This window comes from Triticum dicoccoides, chromosome 5B (assembly GCF_002162155.2).
Source record: "Triticum dicoccoides isolate Atlit2015 ecotype Zavitan chromosome 5B, WEW_v2.0, whole genome shotgun sequence".
Lineage (NCBI taxonomy): Eukaryota > Viridiplantae > Streptophyta > Magnoliopsida > Poales > Poaceae > Triticum > Triticum dicoccoides.
Window position 1 is genome coordinate 362,074,936 of NC_041389.1, and position 16,042 is coordinate 362,090,977.

General features: G+C 44.2%; 1 protein-coding gene across 1 annotated transcript in view; it reads right to left on the reverse strand.

Moving 5' to 3' along the window:
• The window catches only part of LOC119309070 (THO complex subunit 6-like), a 7,058-nt gene extending 4,938 nt beyond the window's left edge, over positions 1-2,120 (reverse strand). The window contains exons 1-3 of the mRNA XM_037585164.1: positions 1,797-2,120; positions 1,600-1,706; positions 1,413-1,489 (exon numbers count right to left, since the gene is read on the reverse strand). Coding sequence (XP_037441061.1) covers positions 1,413-1,489; positions 1,600-1,706; positions 1,797-2,060 — 448 coding nt within the window. The 5' untranslated portion in view covers positions 2,061-2,120. The remainder of the gene's footprint in view (positions 1-1,412; positions 1,490-1,599; positions 1,707-1,796) is intronic.
• Between the last annotated feature and the right edge of the window lie 13,922 nt (positions 2,121-16,042).

Genomic DNA, 16,042 nt, shown 5'->3' on the forward strand with positions numbered 1-16,042 from the left:
GGGCGGGGGTGGCTCTGGCGAGGCACGACGCGTGCGTGGCTCCCGTCTGGGCGGAGTGGCGCGGCCTTGCTCCGGGTGGCACGGGGCGTGCCGGCGGCGTCTGGGTTCGGCGGTGCCCTGCTCCGGGCGGCGTGGCGCGGCCCTGCTCGGCTTGGCGCGGCCTTGTCCGGCCTGTGGCGCCGTGGTGGCTCCCTTGGTCGGCGTTGGGTCGGCTGGCTGGCAGCCCTCCTTTGCGCGGATCCGTGGCTCTCGGGCCAGATCTTGCGCGTCGGATGGCTCCCGGTCGGGTGCTGCGGGAGGCTGGTTCACGGCGGGATGCTCGACGGCGGTCCCCTGGATCTACACGAGGGGTGCAGCGGGTGAGTGGATGTGGGTGGTACACTGATTTCGTCGGAGGCGGCAGCGCATGCGCAGCCATGGAGGCGGCGGCACTGCGAGGCTCGGCTAGGCAGGGCCTGGCGAGCAGCGGGCGCCCGACCACCTACGTGTGAGGTGCCGGCGGTGATGCCTCGGTGAAGTTGGCGCCGAAGTGTGGCTGGTGGTGCGTGTCAGGTCCATTTGTGTGGCAGTCCCTAGGTGCGGGTGAAGGCCATCGCGACGGATCTGGTCCCCACATCGATTGGTGGTTGCTGCGGTTCCTAGTGTGCTGAAGGTGGTGGCTTGAGGCGTGCTTCCTCGGCAGTGATGTGTGGCTCCGACTGCAAGTGGCTGCAGTGTTGGCGGTGTGAGGCATCTTTCGGGGCTGGCCGGAAGCTTGGTGGCGTGGAAATGTGCAATGCTACGGATGAAAATTCTGTTCGGCCTTGGTCGGACCGGCGTCGATGGCACCCGTGGGTGTCACTCCCCTTCCTGGAGGCGTCGCCGAGTGTAGCGCCATTGTTCACGGTGCCTTGTATCGGCAACCATCTCCGGGGCGAAAGCCTTGATCCGTAGGATCGGCACGATGGCGGCGTCTTTCTGACGCTGTTTCTCTGTTGGGAGCTTCGTGCTTGGAGATAAGAGGCCCTATGTTGCGCTCCTCCGGCGTGCACCGCTACCCGAATCGTTCTTCTCTGGCGCTATGTACGGTCGTCGCTGGCTCTTCCTGGGAAGCTGGAGTTGCTGTTCTTCGATGATCACCGGCGTCGGTCGAGACGCGGCGAGGATATCGGTTTTGGGTAGGCTCTGTTTGTCGTAGTGTGTGTCGTGTGTGGTTTCCTTACTTGTGTCGGGTGTGGAGTTGTGCTACGCTCGCTGTTCGCAGCGAGAGGTAGATGTGGTTGTATGGCTGTATTTCTCTCCTTCTATAAAGCTAAGGTACGCAATTTGCGTACCCTCGAAAAAAAAAGTACATCTATGTAAGAACAGCTAGTTAAGCCCAACTCCAACTAATCTAGCAAACCAAGCCACGAAGGAGAGCTCGGGTACATTACCTTGCAGAGAGAGTGGCAGAAGGCAGCTCTGCATCTCGTGCCATCTCCAACCCCGGATGTGGCCGTCATCCCCGCAGCTGTCACAAGCAATGTATCACGTTGTAAAATTTCCTTCTTGAGAACACTCATGGCCGCCAATCCCACGGCACCAACAGAGAGGAATTGGTGAGAAAGAAGAAGCCTTTACCTGAAGAGCAGCGGCTGAATCGGATCGTTGTAGAACTTGGCGTCGTAGACGGGGCCGCTGTGCGCTTGGACGATGCAGACGGGGTCGACCAGCGCGGCGGCAGCCAGCTGAATCAAATCAAGGGGAACGGGGCGTTTGTACACACGGAATAGAGAAGGGGTGGGGGGAAGAAGGGGGAGGGAGGGGGGAGGCGAAACCTGTGGGGCGGCGTGGGCGGAGGCGGAGGAGGCGATGCAGGAGGACAGCGAGAAGGACGCGAGGGATCCGTCGCTGGAGGCGGCGGCGAGGAGGACGTCCGGGTCGGGTTCGTCGCGCTGGTCGTAGAAGACGGCGCGGAAGAGGGTGCGGCAGGAGAGGTCGCGCTCCCGCAGGATGCCCCGCCGGTACGCCGCCTCGTCCCACTCGCGCGCGTCGAGTCCTGGCTGCGCTTGCACCGTCGCCGTCGCCGTCGCCGCCGCCATCTCCTCGCGATTCTTTGCTGCTGGCTGCGCTGCTGCTTCTGCTTCTGCGTCCGGCAGTGAGGTACAGGGGGGCACAGGTCCAGGAAACAGCGGCTGGGCCTTGGTAAGAGTGCGGTGGGCTGGGCCGGGCCTCACGTATATGTGTATTTCTTTCGAATTTAGAGGCAAACTGTCGAGAAGAGTTTTTTGCAAGTTCAAAAAATAAGTCTAGTAGAGTTTGCCTGTTTATATATGATCTCTTCATGGAATTGCTATGCACGCGGAAGGAATCCTTGGTTTCGATTTATTTGTGCTTATGAAAATTTTGTCGTTGTTCTTTTTAGATGTGGATCAAACGTCAACAATATTACACTTTCCATACACAAATTTACCCTGTTCATATTTTTAAAACCCTCTTACTAAATTAGGTGGCTTATAGAAAATTTAGAGAAAACTATAAGTTGAGAATAGGCTTATAACTTTTGTCTCAATTCAAGTGGTTCAAATTTTTTGACCAAGTTTGTAGGAAAAATATTCACAACTACAATATCAAATATCTATAATATAAAAATATATCATTGTGTATTTAGTGGTACTAATTTTGTATTTTATATATGTTTAAAGTTTTTCTATAATTTTGGTCACATTTTGTACCGTTTGAGTTGAGAGAAAATTTATATGCCTTCTTTTCAAAGACAGAAGGAGTACATGATATCTCATCCATTCGTGCTTTTTTCCAAAGTGTTGATGGTACAATTTGGGAGTTAGTATTTCTTTTTTTTAGAACCGGGCTTTACCCTTTTTCATTGTAAAGAACAGAAATACAACCAGTTCTAACAGAAGAGTCAGGAGAAGGGAAAGAGGTAGAGCGAGTTCCAGCACTACCAGAAAACCCACCACACCCGCTCGCCATCGAAACGGGTGCTATGGGACGAAAACGTGAGTAGCACATAATAAGGTCTAGCCTATTACATTTCTCAGAATACCCAAGCCTCTATTGCAGGGGACGATTTCTCCACCATATTTCACCACTTGGGTGAAAGTGACTTCAAAGTGTGTGGCTAGCAGGCACGTGTATTACTTTGGGATGTGGGGGTGTAGAAATTCACTGTGAGTTTAGTTTCCCAGCCTAAATTTTCTGAACGTGATTTGCTTTTCGTTGGGTGCGCGTTGCGTTTTTCTGTTTTGATTTGGTCTCTGGTCAACAATGCGATCTGTCGAGGCTGATTCCTAGGGTGTCGCCAGGTGCATGCATGCGGTTGTAGATCTGACTACGTGCGTGCATGTAGGCGGTTGCGTTTTTTATTTTTAGTTTCGTTGCATGTGGTGACTGATCCCGTGCATGTATCTCGGTGGCTGGCTGGTGTAAGTAGTTTGCCCTTTTTTTCCCTGTGTTCGCAATGCATGGGTGTCGTCAGGTGGTAAGGCATTGTAGACGTGTTATCCTTGCCGCTTGATACGTGTTGCTTCTTTCGTATTCGGCCGTACCTTCTCGACGTCTTGGAGAATAATCGCACCTTCTAGCATGTGCCTTCTCGACGTCTCGGAGGGTCGTGCCTTCCTGGTCCTTGGCCTATAAATATGGGGATCCCCGTGCTCCTTGCCATCCAGAACCTCTCTACACCGATGCCCAGCCCCATAAGGCTGGCATAGTAGAAACTCTTGGGAGCCTGTCGCCGCCGAGACCAGCCCCGTCAGGGCAACATTGTAGAAACTGGGCGCCTGCACACAGCAGAGTAGGGAAAACAGTGACCACGGGCTAGAAACTCGGCGCCTGCATGTTGTGGAGTACTGGGAGTAGGGCAAATTGCGACTACCGGCATGGCATCGACACTGCTGAGCATACGGCACCTGACACCCGAGTCGGCGTATCGGCTCACGAGACAGTAGCTCAACATACCGCCAAGACGAGGGACATGGGACCCCAGCCCAAGCCGAGCAACCTAGACGCTCCAATGAATAGGTCGCGCTTGCGGTGGACGCAGCCGATGCGGACGCCCTGCACTGCTGTGCTGTCCCCGAAGATGAGCATCTCCAAAGCAAGCACACCCCTGGGTGTACGATTCGTCGACGTACGACACCTGGTCCCGGTAGGGCCGGAGATGGCGTAGCCGGAGGATCCGCTAAGCAGCGTCCGGCAAAAACCGGAGCCACACAGCAACACGGTGAAGGACGCCAGCGTGGACGGGTCACTCTGCCGCGGGTCGTCTCTTGCCATAAGGTTGAGCATGATGTGTCGCCTTGCTACCTCTTAAGCACTGTGTTGGATTTCCCCGAAAAGGAGAAGATGATGCAACAAAATAGCGTAAGTATTTTCCTCGATTTTTGAGAACCAAGGTATCAATCCAGTAGGAGACCACGCACAAGTCCCTCGTACCTGCACAAAATGATAGCTACTCGCAAGCAACGCTATTAGGGGTTGTCAATCCCTTCACGGTCACTTACGAGAGTGAGATCTGATAGAGATGATAAATAATTTTTTTGGTATTTTTGATAGAAAGATGCAAAGTAAAAAGTAAAAGGCAAAGTAAAAAAACAAAGCAAGTAATAAAGCGATAGAGATTGATACGATGAGAATAGACCCGGGGGCCATAGGTTTCACTAGTGGCTTCTCTCAAGAGCATAGATATTCTACGGTGAGTGAACAAATTACTGTTGAGCAATTGACAGAATTGAGCATAATTATGAGCATATCTAGGCAATGATCATGTATATAGGCATCACGTCCAAGACAAGTAAATCGAAACGATTCTCCATCTACTATTATTACTCCACTCATCGACCGCTATCCAGCATGCATCTAGAGTATTAAGTTAAAAACAGAATAACGCCTTAAGCAAGATGACATGATGTAGAGGGATAAATTCATGCAATATGATAAAAAAAACCATCTTGTTATCCTCGATGGCAACAATACAATACGTGCCTTGCAGCCCTTTCTGTCACTGGGTAAGGACACCGCAAGATCGAACCCAAAGCTAAGCATTTCTCCCATTGCAAGAACTACCAATATAGTTGGCCAAACCAACGGGATAATTCGAAGAGACTTGCAAAGATAACTCAATCATACATAAAAGAATTCAGAGAAGAATCAAATATTTTCCATAGATAATACTAGATCATAAACCAACAATTCATCGGTCTCAACAAACACACCGAATAGATCTCCACAAGAGAGGGGGAGAACATTGTATTGAGATCCAAAAAGAGAGAAGAAGCCATCTAGCTACTAGCTATGGACCCGAAGGTCTGAAGTAAACTACTCACACTTCATCGGAGGGGCTATGGTGTTGATGTAGAAGCCCTCCGTGGTGGATGCCCCCTCCGACGGAGCTTCGGAACAGGCCTCAAGATGGGATCTCGTGGATACAGAAGGTTGCGGCGGTGGAATTAGGTTTTTGGCTCCTGGTCTGATCGTTCGGAGATACGTAGGTATATATAGGAGGAAGGAGTACGTCGGTGGAGCAACAGGGGGCCCACGAGGTAGGGGGGCGCGCCCTCCACCCTCGTGACCGCCTCTGGCACTTCTTGGAGTAGGGGTCCAAGTCTCCTGGATCACGTTCGGTGAGAAAATCACGTTCCCAAAGGTTTTATTCCATTTGGACTCCGTTTGATATTCCATTTCTTCGAAACACTGAAATAGGCAAAAAACAACAATTCTGGGCTGGGCCTCCGGTTAATAGGTTAGTCCAAAAAATAATATAAAAGTGGAAAATAAAGCCCAATATAGTCCAAAACAGTAGATAAAGTAGCATGGAGCAATAAAAAATTATAGATACGTTGGAGACGTATCAGGCATCCCCAAGCTTAATTCCTGCTCGTCCTCGAGTAGGTAAATGATAAAAAAAAGAATTTTTGATGCGGAGTGATACTTTGGCATAATTTCAATGTAAATCTTCTTAATTGTGATATGAATATTCAGATCCGAAAGATTCAAGACAAAAGTTCATATTGACATAAAAATTAATAATACTTCAAGCATACTAATCAAAGCAATCATGTCTTCTTAAAATAACATGGCCAAAGAAAGTTATCCCTACAAAATCATATAGTCTGGCTATGCTCCATCTTCCCCACATAAAATATTTAAATCATGCACAACCCCGATGACAAGCCAAGCAATTGTTTCGTACTTATGACATTCTCAAAAAAATTTCAATCTTCACGCAATACATGAGCGTGAGTCATGGATATAGCACTATGTGGAATAGAATGGTGGTTGTGGAAAAGAAAAAAAGAGGGAAGATAGTCTCACATCAACTAGGCGTATCAACGGGCTATGGAGATGCCCATCAATAGATATCAATGTGAGTGAGTAGGGATTGCCATGCAACGGATGCACTAGAGCTATAAGTATATGAAAGCTCTACAAAAGAAACTAAGTGGGTGTGCATCCAACTTGCTTGCTCACGAAGACCTAGGGCATTTTGAGGAAGCCCATCATTGGAATATACAAGCCAAGTTCTATAATGAAAAATTCCCACTAGTATATGAAAGTGACAAAATGAGAGACTCTCTATCATGAAGATCTTGATGCTACTTTGAAGCACAAGTGTGGTAAAAGGATAGTAGCATCGTCCCTTCTCTCTTTTTCTCTTTTTTTTGTTTGGGCCTTTCTTTTTTTTTGGCCCCCTTTTTTTTATTTTTCGTCCAGAGTCTCATCCCGACTTATGGGGAATCATAGTCTCCATCATCCTTTCCTCACTTGGGATAATGCTCTAATAATGATGATTATCACACTTTTATTTTTCTTACAACTCAATAATTACAACTCAATACTTAGAACAAAGTATGACTCTATATGAATGCCTCCGGTGGTGTACTGGGATATGCAATGAATCATGAGTGACATGTATGAAAGAATTATGAACGGTGGCCATGCCATAAATACGATGTCAACTACATGATCATGCTAGCAATATGACAATGATGGAGCGTGTCATAATAAACGGAACGGTGGAAAGTTGCATGGCAATATATCTCGAAATGGCTATGGAAATGCCATGATAGGTAGGTATGGTGGCTGTTTTGAGGAAGGTATACGGTGGGTGTATGATACCGGCGAAAAGTGCGCGGTATTAGAGAGGCTAGCAAAGGTGGAAGGATGGGAAAAAGTGCGTATAATCCATGGACTCAACATTAGTCATAAAGAACTCATATACTTGTTGCAAAAATCTAGAAGTTATCAAAGCAAAGTATTACGCGCATGCTCCTAGGGGGATAGATTGGTAGGAAAAGACCATCGCTCGTCCCTGACCGCCACTCATAAGAAAGACAATCAATAAATAAATCATGCTCTGAGTTCATCACATAACGGTTCACCATACGTGCATGCTACGGGAATCACAAACTTTAACACAAGTATTCTTTGAATTCACAACTACTTTAACTAGCATGACTCTAATATCACCATCTTCATATCTCAAAACAATTATCAAGCATCAAACTTATCTTAGTATTCAACACACTCAAAAGAAAGTTTCACATATCTTGAACACCAAATATATTAACATTAAGCGAATTACCATGCTATTAACGACTCTCAAAATAATCTAAGTGAAGCATGAGAGATCAATAGTTTCTTTAAAACAAATCCATCACCGTGCTCTAAAAGATATAAATGAAGCACTAGAGCAAAAATTATCACGCTCAAAAGATATAAGTGAAGCACTATGAGCAAAACTATCAAGCTCAAAAGATATAAGTGAAGCACATAGAGTATTCTAACAAATTCCAATTCATGTATGACTCTCTCAAAAGATGTGTACAACAAAGATGATTGTGGTAAACTAACAAGCAAAGACGCAAATAATACAAGACGCTCCAAGCAAAACACATATCATGTGGTGAATAAAAATATAGCTCCAAGTAAATCACCGATGAAAGTGGACGAAAGAGGGGATGCCTTCCGGGGCATCCCCAAGCTTTGACTTTTTGGTGTCCTTGGATTATCTTGGGGGTGCCATGGGCATCCCCAAGCTTAGGCTCTTGCCACTCCTTGTTTCATAATCCATCAAAAGAATTCACCCAAAACTTGAAAACTTCACAACACAAAACTCAACAGAAATCTCATGAGCTCCGTTAGAGAAAGAAAACAAAGAACTACTTAAGATATTGTAATGAACTCATTCTTTATTTATATTGGTGTTAAACCTACTGTATTCCAACTTCTCTATGGATTATAAACTATTTTACTAGCCATAGATTCATCAAAATAAGCAAACAACACACGTAAAACAAAATCTGTCAAAAACAGAACAGTCTGTAGCAATCTGTAACTAACGCAAACTTCTAGAACTCTAAAAATTCTACCAAAATAGGAAGTCCTGTAAAATTTGTTTATTGAACAGCAGAAAAAAGATTTAATGCAAAAGCACGTTCCTGTGATTTAACAAAATTATATTCGTGCGTGCAAAGTTTCTGTTTTTCAGCAGAATCAACTATCATCGTAGGTTATCCTATAGGTTCTACTTGGCACAAACACTAATTAAAAGATAAAACCACATCCAAACAGAGGCTAGATGGATTAATTATTCCTAAACAGAAGCAAAAACAAAAAACAAAAAAAATAAAATTGGGTTGCCTCCCAACAAGCGCTATCGTTTAACACCCCTAGCTAGGCATAAAAGCAAGGATAGATCTAGGTATTGCCATCTTCGGTAGGCAATCCATAAGTGGCTCTCATGATAGATTTATATGGTAATTTTATTTTCTTTCTAGGGAAGTGTTACATGCCCTTCTTTAATGGAAATTGGAATCGAATATTCCCTTCCTTCATATCAATAATTGCACCAATCGTTCTAAGGAAAGGTCTACCAATAATAATAGGACATGAAGGATTGCAATCTATATCAAGAACGATAAAATCTACGGGCACATAATTCCTATTTGCAACAATAAGAACATCATTAATTCTTCCCATAGGCTTTTTAATAGTAGAATCCGCAAGATGCAAGTTTAGAGAGCAATCATCAAAATCACGGAAATCTAGCAAATCACACAAAGCTTTGGGAATAGTAGAGACACTAGCACCCAAATCACACAAAGCATGAAACTCATAATCTTTAATTTTAATTTTAATAGTAGGTTCCCACTCATCATAGAGTTTTCTAGGGATAGAAACTTTCAACTCAAGTTTTTCTTCATAAGATTGCATCAAGGCATCAACAATGTGTTCGATAAAGGCCTTATTTTAACTATAAGCATGAGGAGAATCTAGCACGGATTGCAACAAGGAAATACAACCAATCAAAGAGCAATTTTCATAATTAAATTCCTTGAGATCCAAAATAGTGGGTTTAGCAACATCTAGGTCTAGAAACTCTGAATTCTTAGAACGCCTTCTAGGTAAAGGAAGATCACATTTAGTTTCATCAAGATTCATATTGCAAAACAAAGATTTGATAGGGGACACATCAATAACTTTTAGATCTTCATCTTGATTTTCATAGGAATTGGAAGAGCACGCTTTAATAAAGGCATCTTTGAAAGCACGCATCCTAGCGGTTCTTTCCTTGCACTCATCAATGGAAATTCTCATGGCTTTGAGAGACTCATTGATATCATGCTTAGGAGGAATAGATCTAAGCTTTAAAGAATCAATTTCAAGAGAAATTTTATCAACGTTCCTAGCCAAATCATCAACTTTAAGCAATTTCTCTTCAAGCAAAGCATTAAAATTCTTTTGCGAATTCATAAACTCTTTAACACTACTCTCAAATTCAGAGGGCATCTTATTAAAATTTCCATAAGAGTTGTTGTAGGAGTTTCCATAATTATTAGAAGGATTACTAGGATAAGACCTAGGATTAAAATTCCCTCTATAAGCGTTGTTTCCAAAACTATTCCTACCAACAAAATTCACATCCATAGATTCATTATTATTCTCAAGCAAGGTAGACAAAGGCATTTCATTGGGATCAAGAGGAGTATTTTTAGGAGCAAACATCTTCATAAGTTCATCCATCTTTTCACTCAAAACATTGATTTCTTCTATAGCATGCACTTTTTTACTAGAAGATCTTTTGGTCTGCCATTGAGAATAATTAGCCATAATATTATCAAGCAATTTGGTAGCATCTCCTAACATAATTTCCATAAACGTGCCTCCCGCGGCCGAATCTAAAAGATTTCTAGAAGCAAAATTCAATCCGGCATAAAAAATTTGTATGATCATCCATAAATTCAAACCATGAGTAGGGCAATTGCGAAGCATAAATTTCATTCTTTCCCAAGATTGGGCAACATGCTCATGATCAAGTTGTTTAAAATTCATGATATCGTTCCTAAGAGTGATGATCTTAGCGGGAGGAAAATACTTAGAGATAAAAGCATCTTTGCACTTGTTCCAAGAATCAATACTATTTTTAGGCAAAGACGAAAACCAAACTTTAGCACGATCTCTAAGCGAAAACAGAAATAACTTCAACTTGACAATATTTTTATCTGTATCTTTCTTCTTTTGCATATTACACAAATCAACAAAATTGTTTAGATGAGTAGCGGCATCTTCACTAGGAAGGCCGGTGAATTGATCTTTCATAACAAGATTCAGCAAAGAGGTATTGATTTCACAAGACTCATCATTATTAAGAGGAGCAATCGGAGTACTAAGGAAATCATTATTATTGGTATTCGATAAATCACACAATTTGGTATTATCTTGCGCCATGGCAACAAGTAATCCAACACACAAGCAAACAGAAAGGCAACGGGAAAAAGGCAAACGGGAAAGAGAGGAGGAGATTGGGAAAGAGAGGGCGAATAAAACGGCAAGGGTGAAGTGGGGGAGAGGAAAACAAGAGGCAAATGGCAAATAATGTAATGCGAGAGATAGGGATTGTGATGGGTACTTGGTATTGTTGACTTGCTTGTGTGAGCCTCCCCGACAATGGTGCCAGAAATTCTTCTTGCTACCTCTTGAGCACTGCATTGGATTTCCCCGAAGAGGAGAGGATGATGCAGCAAAGTAGCGTAAGTATTTCCCTCAGTTTTTGAGAACCAAGGTATCAATCCAGTAGGAGACCACACACAAGTCCCTCGTACCTGCACAAAACGATAGCTACTCGCAACCAACGCGATTAGGGATTGTCAATCCCTTCACGGTCACTTACGAGAGTGAGATCTGATAGAGATGATAAATAATATTTTTGGTATTTTTGATAGAAAGATGCAAAGTAAAAAGTAAAAGGCAAAGTAAAAAACAAAGCAAGTAATAAAGCGATAGAGATTGATATGATGAGAATAGACCCGGGGGCCATAGGTTTCACTAGTGTCTTCTCTCAAGAGCATAGATATTCTATGGTGGGTGAACAAATTACTGTTGAGCAATTGACAGAATTGAGCACAGTTATGAGCATATCTAGGCAATGATCACGTATATAGGCATCACGTCCAAGACAAGTAGATCGAAATGATTCTGCATCTACTACTGTTACTCCACTCATCTACCGCTATCCAACATGCATCTAGAGTATTAAGTTAAAAACAGAGTAATACCTTAAGCAAGATGACATGATGTAGAGGGATAAGTTCATGCAATATGATAAAAAAACCATCTTGTTATCCTCGATGGAAACAATACAATACGTGCCTTGCAACCCTTTCTGTCACTGGGTAAGGACACCGCAAGATCGAACCCAAAGCTAAGCACTTCTCCCATTGCAAGAACTACCAATCTAGTTGGCCAAACCAACAGGATAATTCGAAGAGACGTGCAAAGATAACTCAATCATACATAAAAGAATTCAGAGAAGAATCAAATATTTTCCATAGATAATACTAGATCATAAACCAACAATTCATCGGTCTCAACAAACACACTGCAAAAAGAAGATTACATCAAATAGATCTCCACAAGAGAGGGGGAGAACATTGTATTGAGATCCAAAAAGAGAGAAGAAGCCATCTAGCTACTAGCTATGGACCCGAAGGTCTGAAGTAAACTACTCACACTTCATTGGAGGGGCTATGGTGTTGATGTAGAAGCCCTCCATGGTGGATGCCCCCTCCGGCGGAGCTCCGGAACATGCCCCAAGATGGGATCTTGTGGATACAGAAGGTTGCGGCGGTGGAATTAGGTTTTTGGCTCCTGGTCTGATCGTTCGGGGATACGTAGGTATATATAGGAGGAAGGAGTACGTCGGTGGAGCAACAGGGGGCCCACGAGGTAGGGGGGCGCGCCCAGGGGGGCGCCCTCCACCCTCGTGACCGCCTCTGGCACTTCTTGAAGTAGGGTCCAAGTCTCCTGGATCACATTCGGTGAGAAAATCATGTTCCCAAAGGTTTTATTCCGTTTGGACTCAGTTTGATATTCTGTTTCTTCGAAACTCTGAAATAGGCAAAAAACAGCAATTCTGGGCTGGGCCTCCGGTTAATAGGTTAGTCCCGAAAATAATATAAAAGTGGAAAATAAAGTCCAATATGGAACAAAACAGTAAATAAAGTAGCATGGAGCAATAAAAAATTATAGATACATTGGAGACGTATCATGCCTCGGAGGCTATGGCACGTCACAGACGGTGTCATCAAGCAACAACGGTGATGTCCGTAGTGATGTTGTGTGGATTGCGATGTCCGCGATGATGTTGTCTGGATTGAAATAGTGGATCCGCAGTGATGGTGGTGAAGCGCCGGAGCTGATTGCCACAGAGACATAGAGGAGGACGAGGGAGAGAAGCACGGTGGTGTTTGCGCCGTGCTTGACGCCCTGTCCTGACTGTGAGGCTGCGACTACGGCAGGCATGCGGTGAGCCAGCGTTCTACTGGTGCATCCACGACGCTGTCACCGTCCGCTTCCAATCCCCGGTTAGCCCAATCGAGTGCCCGTCGAAGAGATCCCCATCCCCATCGCCGTCCTGCCACCGCCATCGCCTCCTCCAAGCCCTGGTCGCCGCCTGACTTCCTTCTTCCGTCCCGGCCCGATCTGATGTCTCTCTGTTGCTAGCTGCTATTAATTAGAAGAAAGTGTAGAAAGAAAAGAGTCATTGGACATTGATGGTTGGTTGCATGCGGGGTTTATGCAGTGCAGGAGGAATTTAGGAGTAGAAGACAAGCGAAGGCGACGACTTCAGAGTTCAGAGGAGTAGGCTTCCTGGAAACTTTCTTCTGTTTTTTGTTCTGTGTTTTTCTGGGTGGGACGTGCTGTGGTAATGCTCTATTATGATAGGTAGTGCGCGTTTTTGTCCGGGCAATTCGGTCCTGACGAGTCCACAGATTGGGGCAACATCCCTCTGGAATCCTATTTTGTTTTCTCTTTGTCAATTATTGTGTGTGGGAGAGACAGGGAGCTAGGATGATGGTTCATATTAATTGTTTCAGTTTGTCTAATTCACATCTAGATGTTTTTTAAGGATGTCACATCTAAACTCCCACAAATATATAATGCAACAACAAGAAACAAAAAAAAACTAGGACAAAAAAAAAGACCACAAACAGAGTGGACATTGGTTTAGATGTGACATAACTATGTCACATCTAGATGTGTCCTAGACAACCCCTAATTGTTTTTGGTATACGGAAGTGGTACTGAAGTGGTGTATGCAAATGAATTTCAACATTAAGTTACAATTTTTTTCTCACTTAACAACTGCATTTCTAATATCAATGTAGTTTATCTAAACATCTTTAGCAATCAAGATTAGTTGTTGGATGTTTCCTCTAAGATTGCGCTAGAAAGTAATTATACGCCTCTCTCCATGATTGTGTAAATTACTCCATTTCTGGATGCATTACAATGTTGGTGGACATGTCTCTCAACAGTTTCTCTTCAAAAGTTTTCCAAGAAACTCTCAAACCTAAATGCTTTCCAGCCTTTTCTATCTTTTCTGTAACTAACAGTGCCAAAGGTTGCATGTTTTATTAATAGGTAGACGCACTTGGTATTAACCATGTTTTATTAGCAGGTTGATGCAACTTGGTATAAGGTAAGTGGCAGTGTGGAATGATTTCATATCATGGCAAACTAGCAGTGTCAATAGTTAGGGTAGTGAATTTATTTGATCAACTAGGGTTTCAACATTTTTCTGTATGGATAATAATGCTTCGTCTAAACCTGTGGACAAATATGACTTCTGAAGGCATGGAAGCAAGATATATAATCTGGATAATTTGTTTCGAAATCCGTGTAAGCATGCACATTTTAAGCAGAATCATAGCATTGAACCACCACTACATAAAGAGCATATGCGAATTCACCATCTTTTTCACAAAATTTCTACAATTTGTCCGAGACATGGTCATACGGGAAAGTGTACTACACCTAGCATCATGATGGACTGAGAAGCCCGCTGAGCTCGCGGGGGAGAGGGGATGTGGGGTTATTTTTTCCCCAGACAGACTGTAACGTTTGTTTTGTATACAAGGAAGAATTGTCAAGGGGTCCTATTCTACTAAAACACTCCAACACTTTTAGCGAGCATCTAGCCCAACAACGTAGCCAAGGCAACATTTTAAGCTTTTGCTTCCTTCAACTAGTATAAAGGAAATACGGACCAATATAGCAAGAAAGAAGTACACGTTCAACAGTAGATACAAATAAGAAATTGTATGCAATAACAAAACCAAACAAGGATTTGCATGTTTCTTTTCAGGTATATTGTGTCATCTTCTTTTACTACTTACACATTATTGCAACATTGAATAAAGATTTGTGCACACATATTAGTTCTTCTGTATCCTGGAGCTCTCATTGTTGTTCAACGGATATTTAATTTCATAATATCAATTACTTTTAGCAACTATTATGAAAAAAGAAAGGAGAAATAATCATATATATGATGAAGAGGTTTGACTTTTGAACAAACCAAAACATCACTCACCTATCTAGGTCTCTTGCTGTAATTGAGTTTCGCTGTAAACAATACATACAAACAATATATAAACACAATGAATCGACGGGGCGCGGCGTGCCGCCGCGCGGGCATTGCTAGTATCAAGCTAGAACCGACAAACCTTTTGGAAGCCGAAGAGAGCCAGCTCCTCCCAAGGTAGAAGCAAAAGGAGGTAGACGCTTTGCTATGGCACATCTTCACCGAAAGCGCTCTGAAGCCTCAGACACCTTGGATCAGTTGTTTCGCAACATCACACAACTTCATGAACTGCATCGTACTAGCCCTGATCATCTCCGCTCCTGTACGAAGCTCCCTGGCGGTGTCCCCTTGTTAGTGGTCAGGCTATTCGACTGACACAATGTTTAAGAACAAAAAAATTAGAATGCGTTCGTCAAAGAAGCTAGGTATGGTGTAATTGTATATCTATTCAACATTAAGAAAAATAAGGCGAGGAATAGATAGGAAGGTAAAAAAATCTGGCCTGCAGGCGACCTTTTCATTTTTGGCTTGGAGGATGATTGAGAGAAAAATTTGCATGGGCTAGTTGTTCAACTGGGACAGGCAGGAATAAAATGTATGCACTAATGTGACCTAGGTTGATGTCTCGTATGTTTGGGGTGCTAACCGAACTAATTAGGAATTAGAGGATATTCTATGGAAAATGTTTAAAATCTATTGGATGACAACAGGGAAAGATAAACCGCGCGCACTGATTGACACGTGCCCCGTGGGCCCATCCATTGCTTCCCCAGCTCAGCCTTATCCCTTCGCGTCCTCTCTCTTCCACCTGTTATTCCTCATCTTTGTTCGTGGAGAGTCTTCCATGGCGATGCAAAACGCAGCAAATCCATGGAAACGAACCATGAGGAGTGACGCCGCCAACCACCCTGCTACATCCCACGGCATGGTGAAGGACGATGGAGCAGGCACCGCCACGAGTGCTGCAACTCCATGGAGGCGACTAGACCTGGCCATGGGCAGCCCGGCTCGGACGGCCCGACCCGACTTGGCCCGAAAATCCCGGGCCAGGCTGAGCCCAAACATGCCATCGGGCCGAGCTCGGGCCTGAAAATCAAGCCCGATGGGCAGAGCGGATCGTGCTCGGGTCTGTGAAAAATGGGGTTTTAGCCGTTGTCGGGCCAGGCCGAGTGGCCGTGTCGGGCTTTTCTAGGT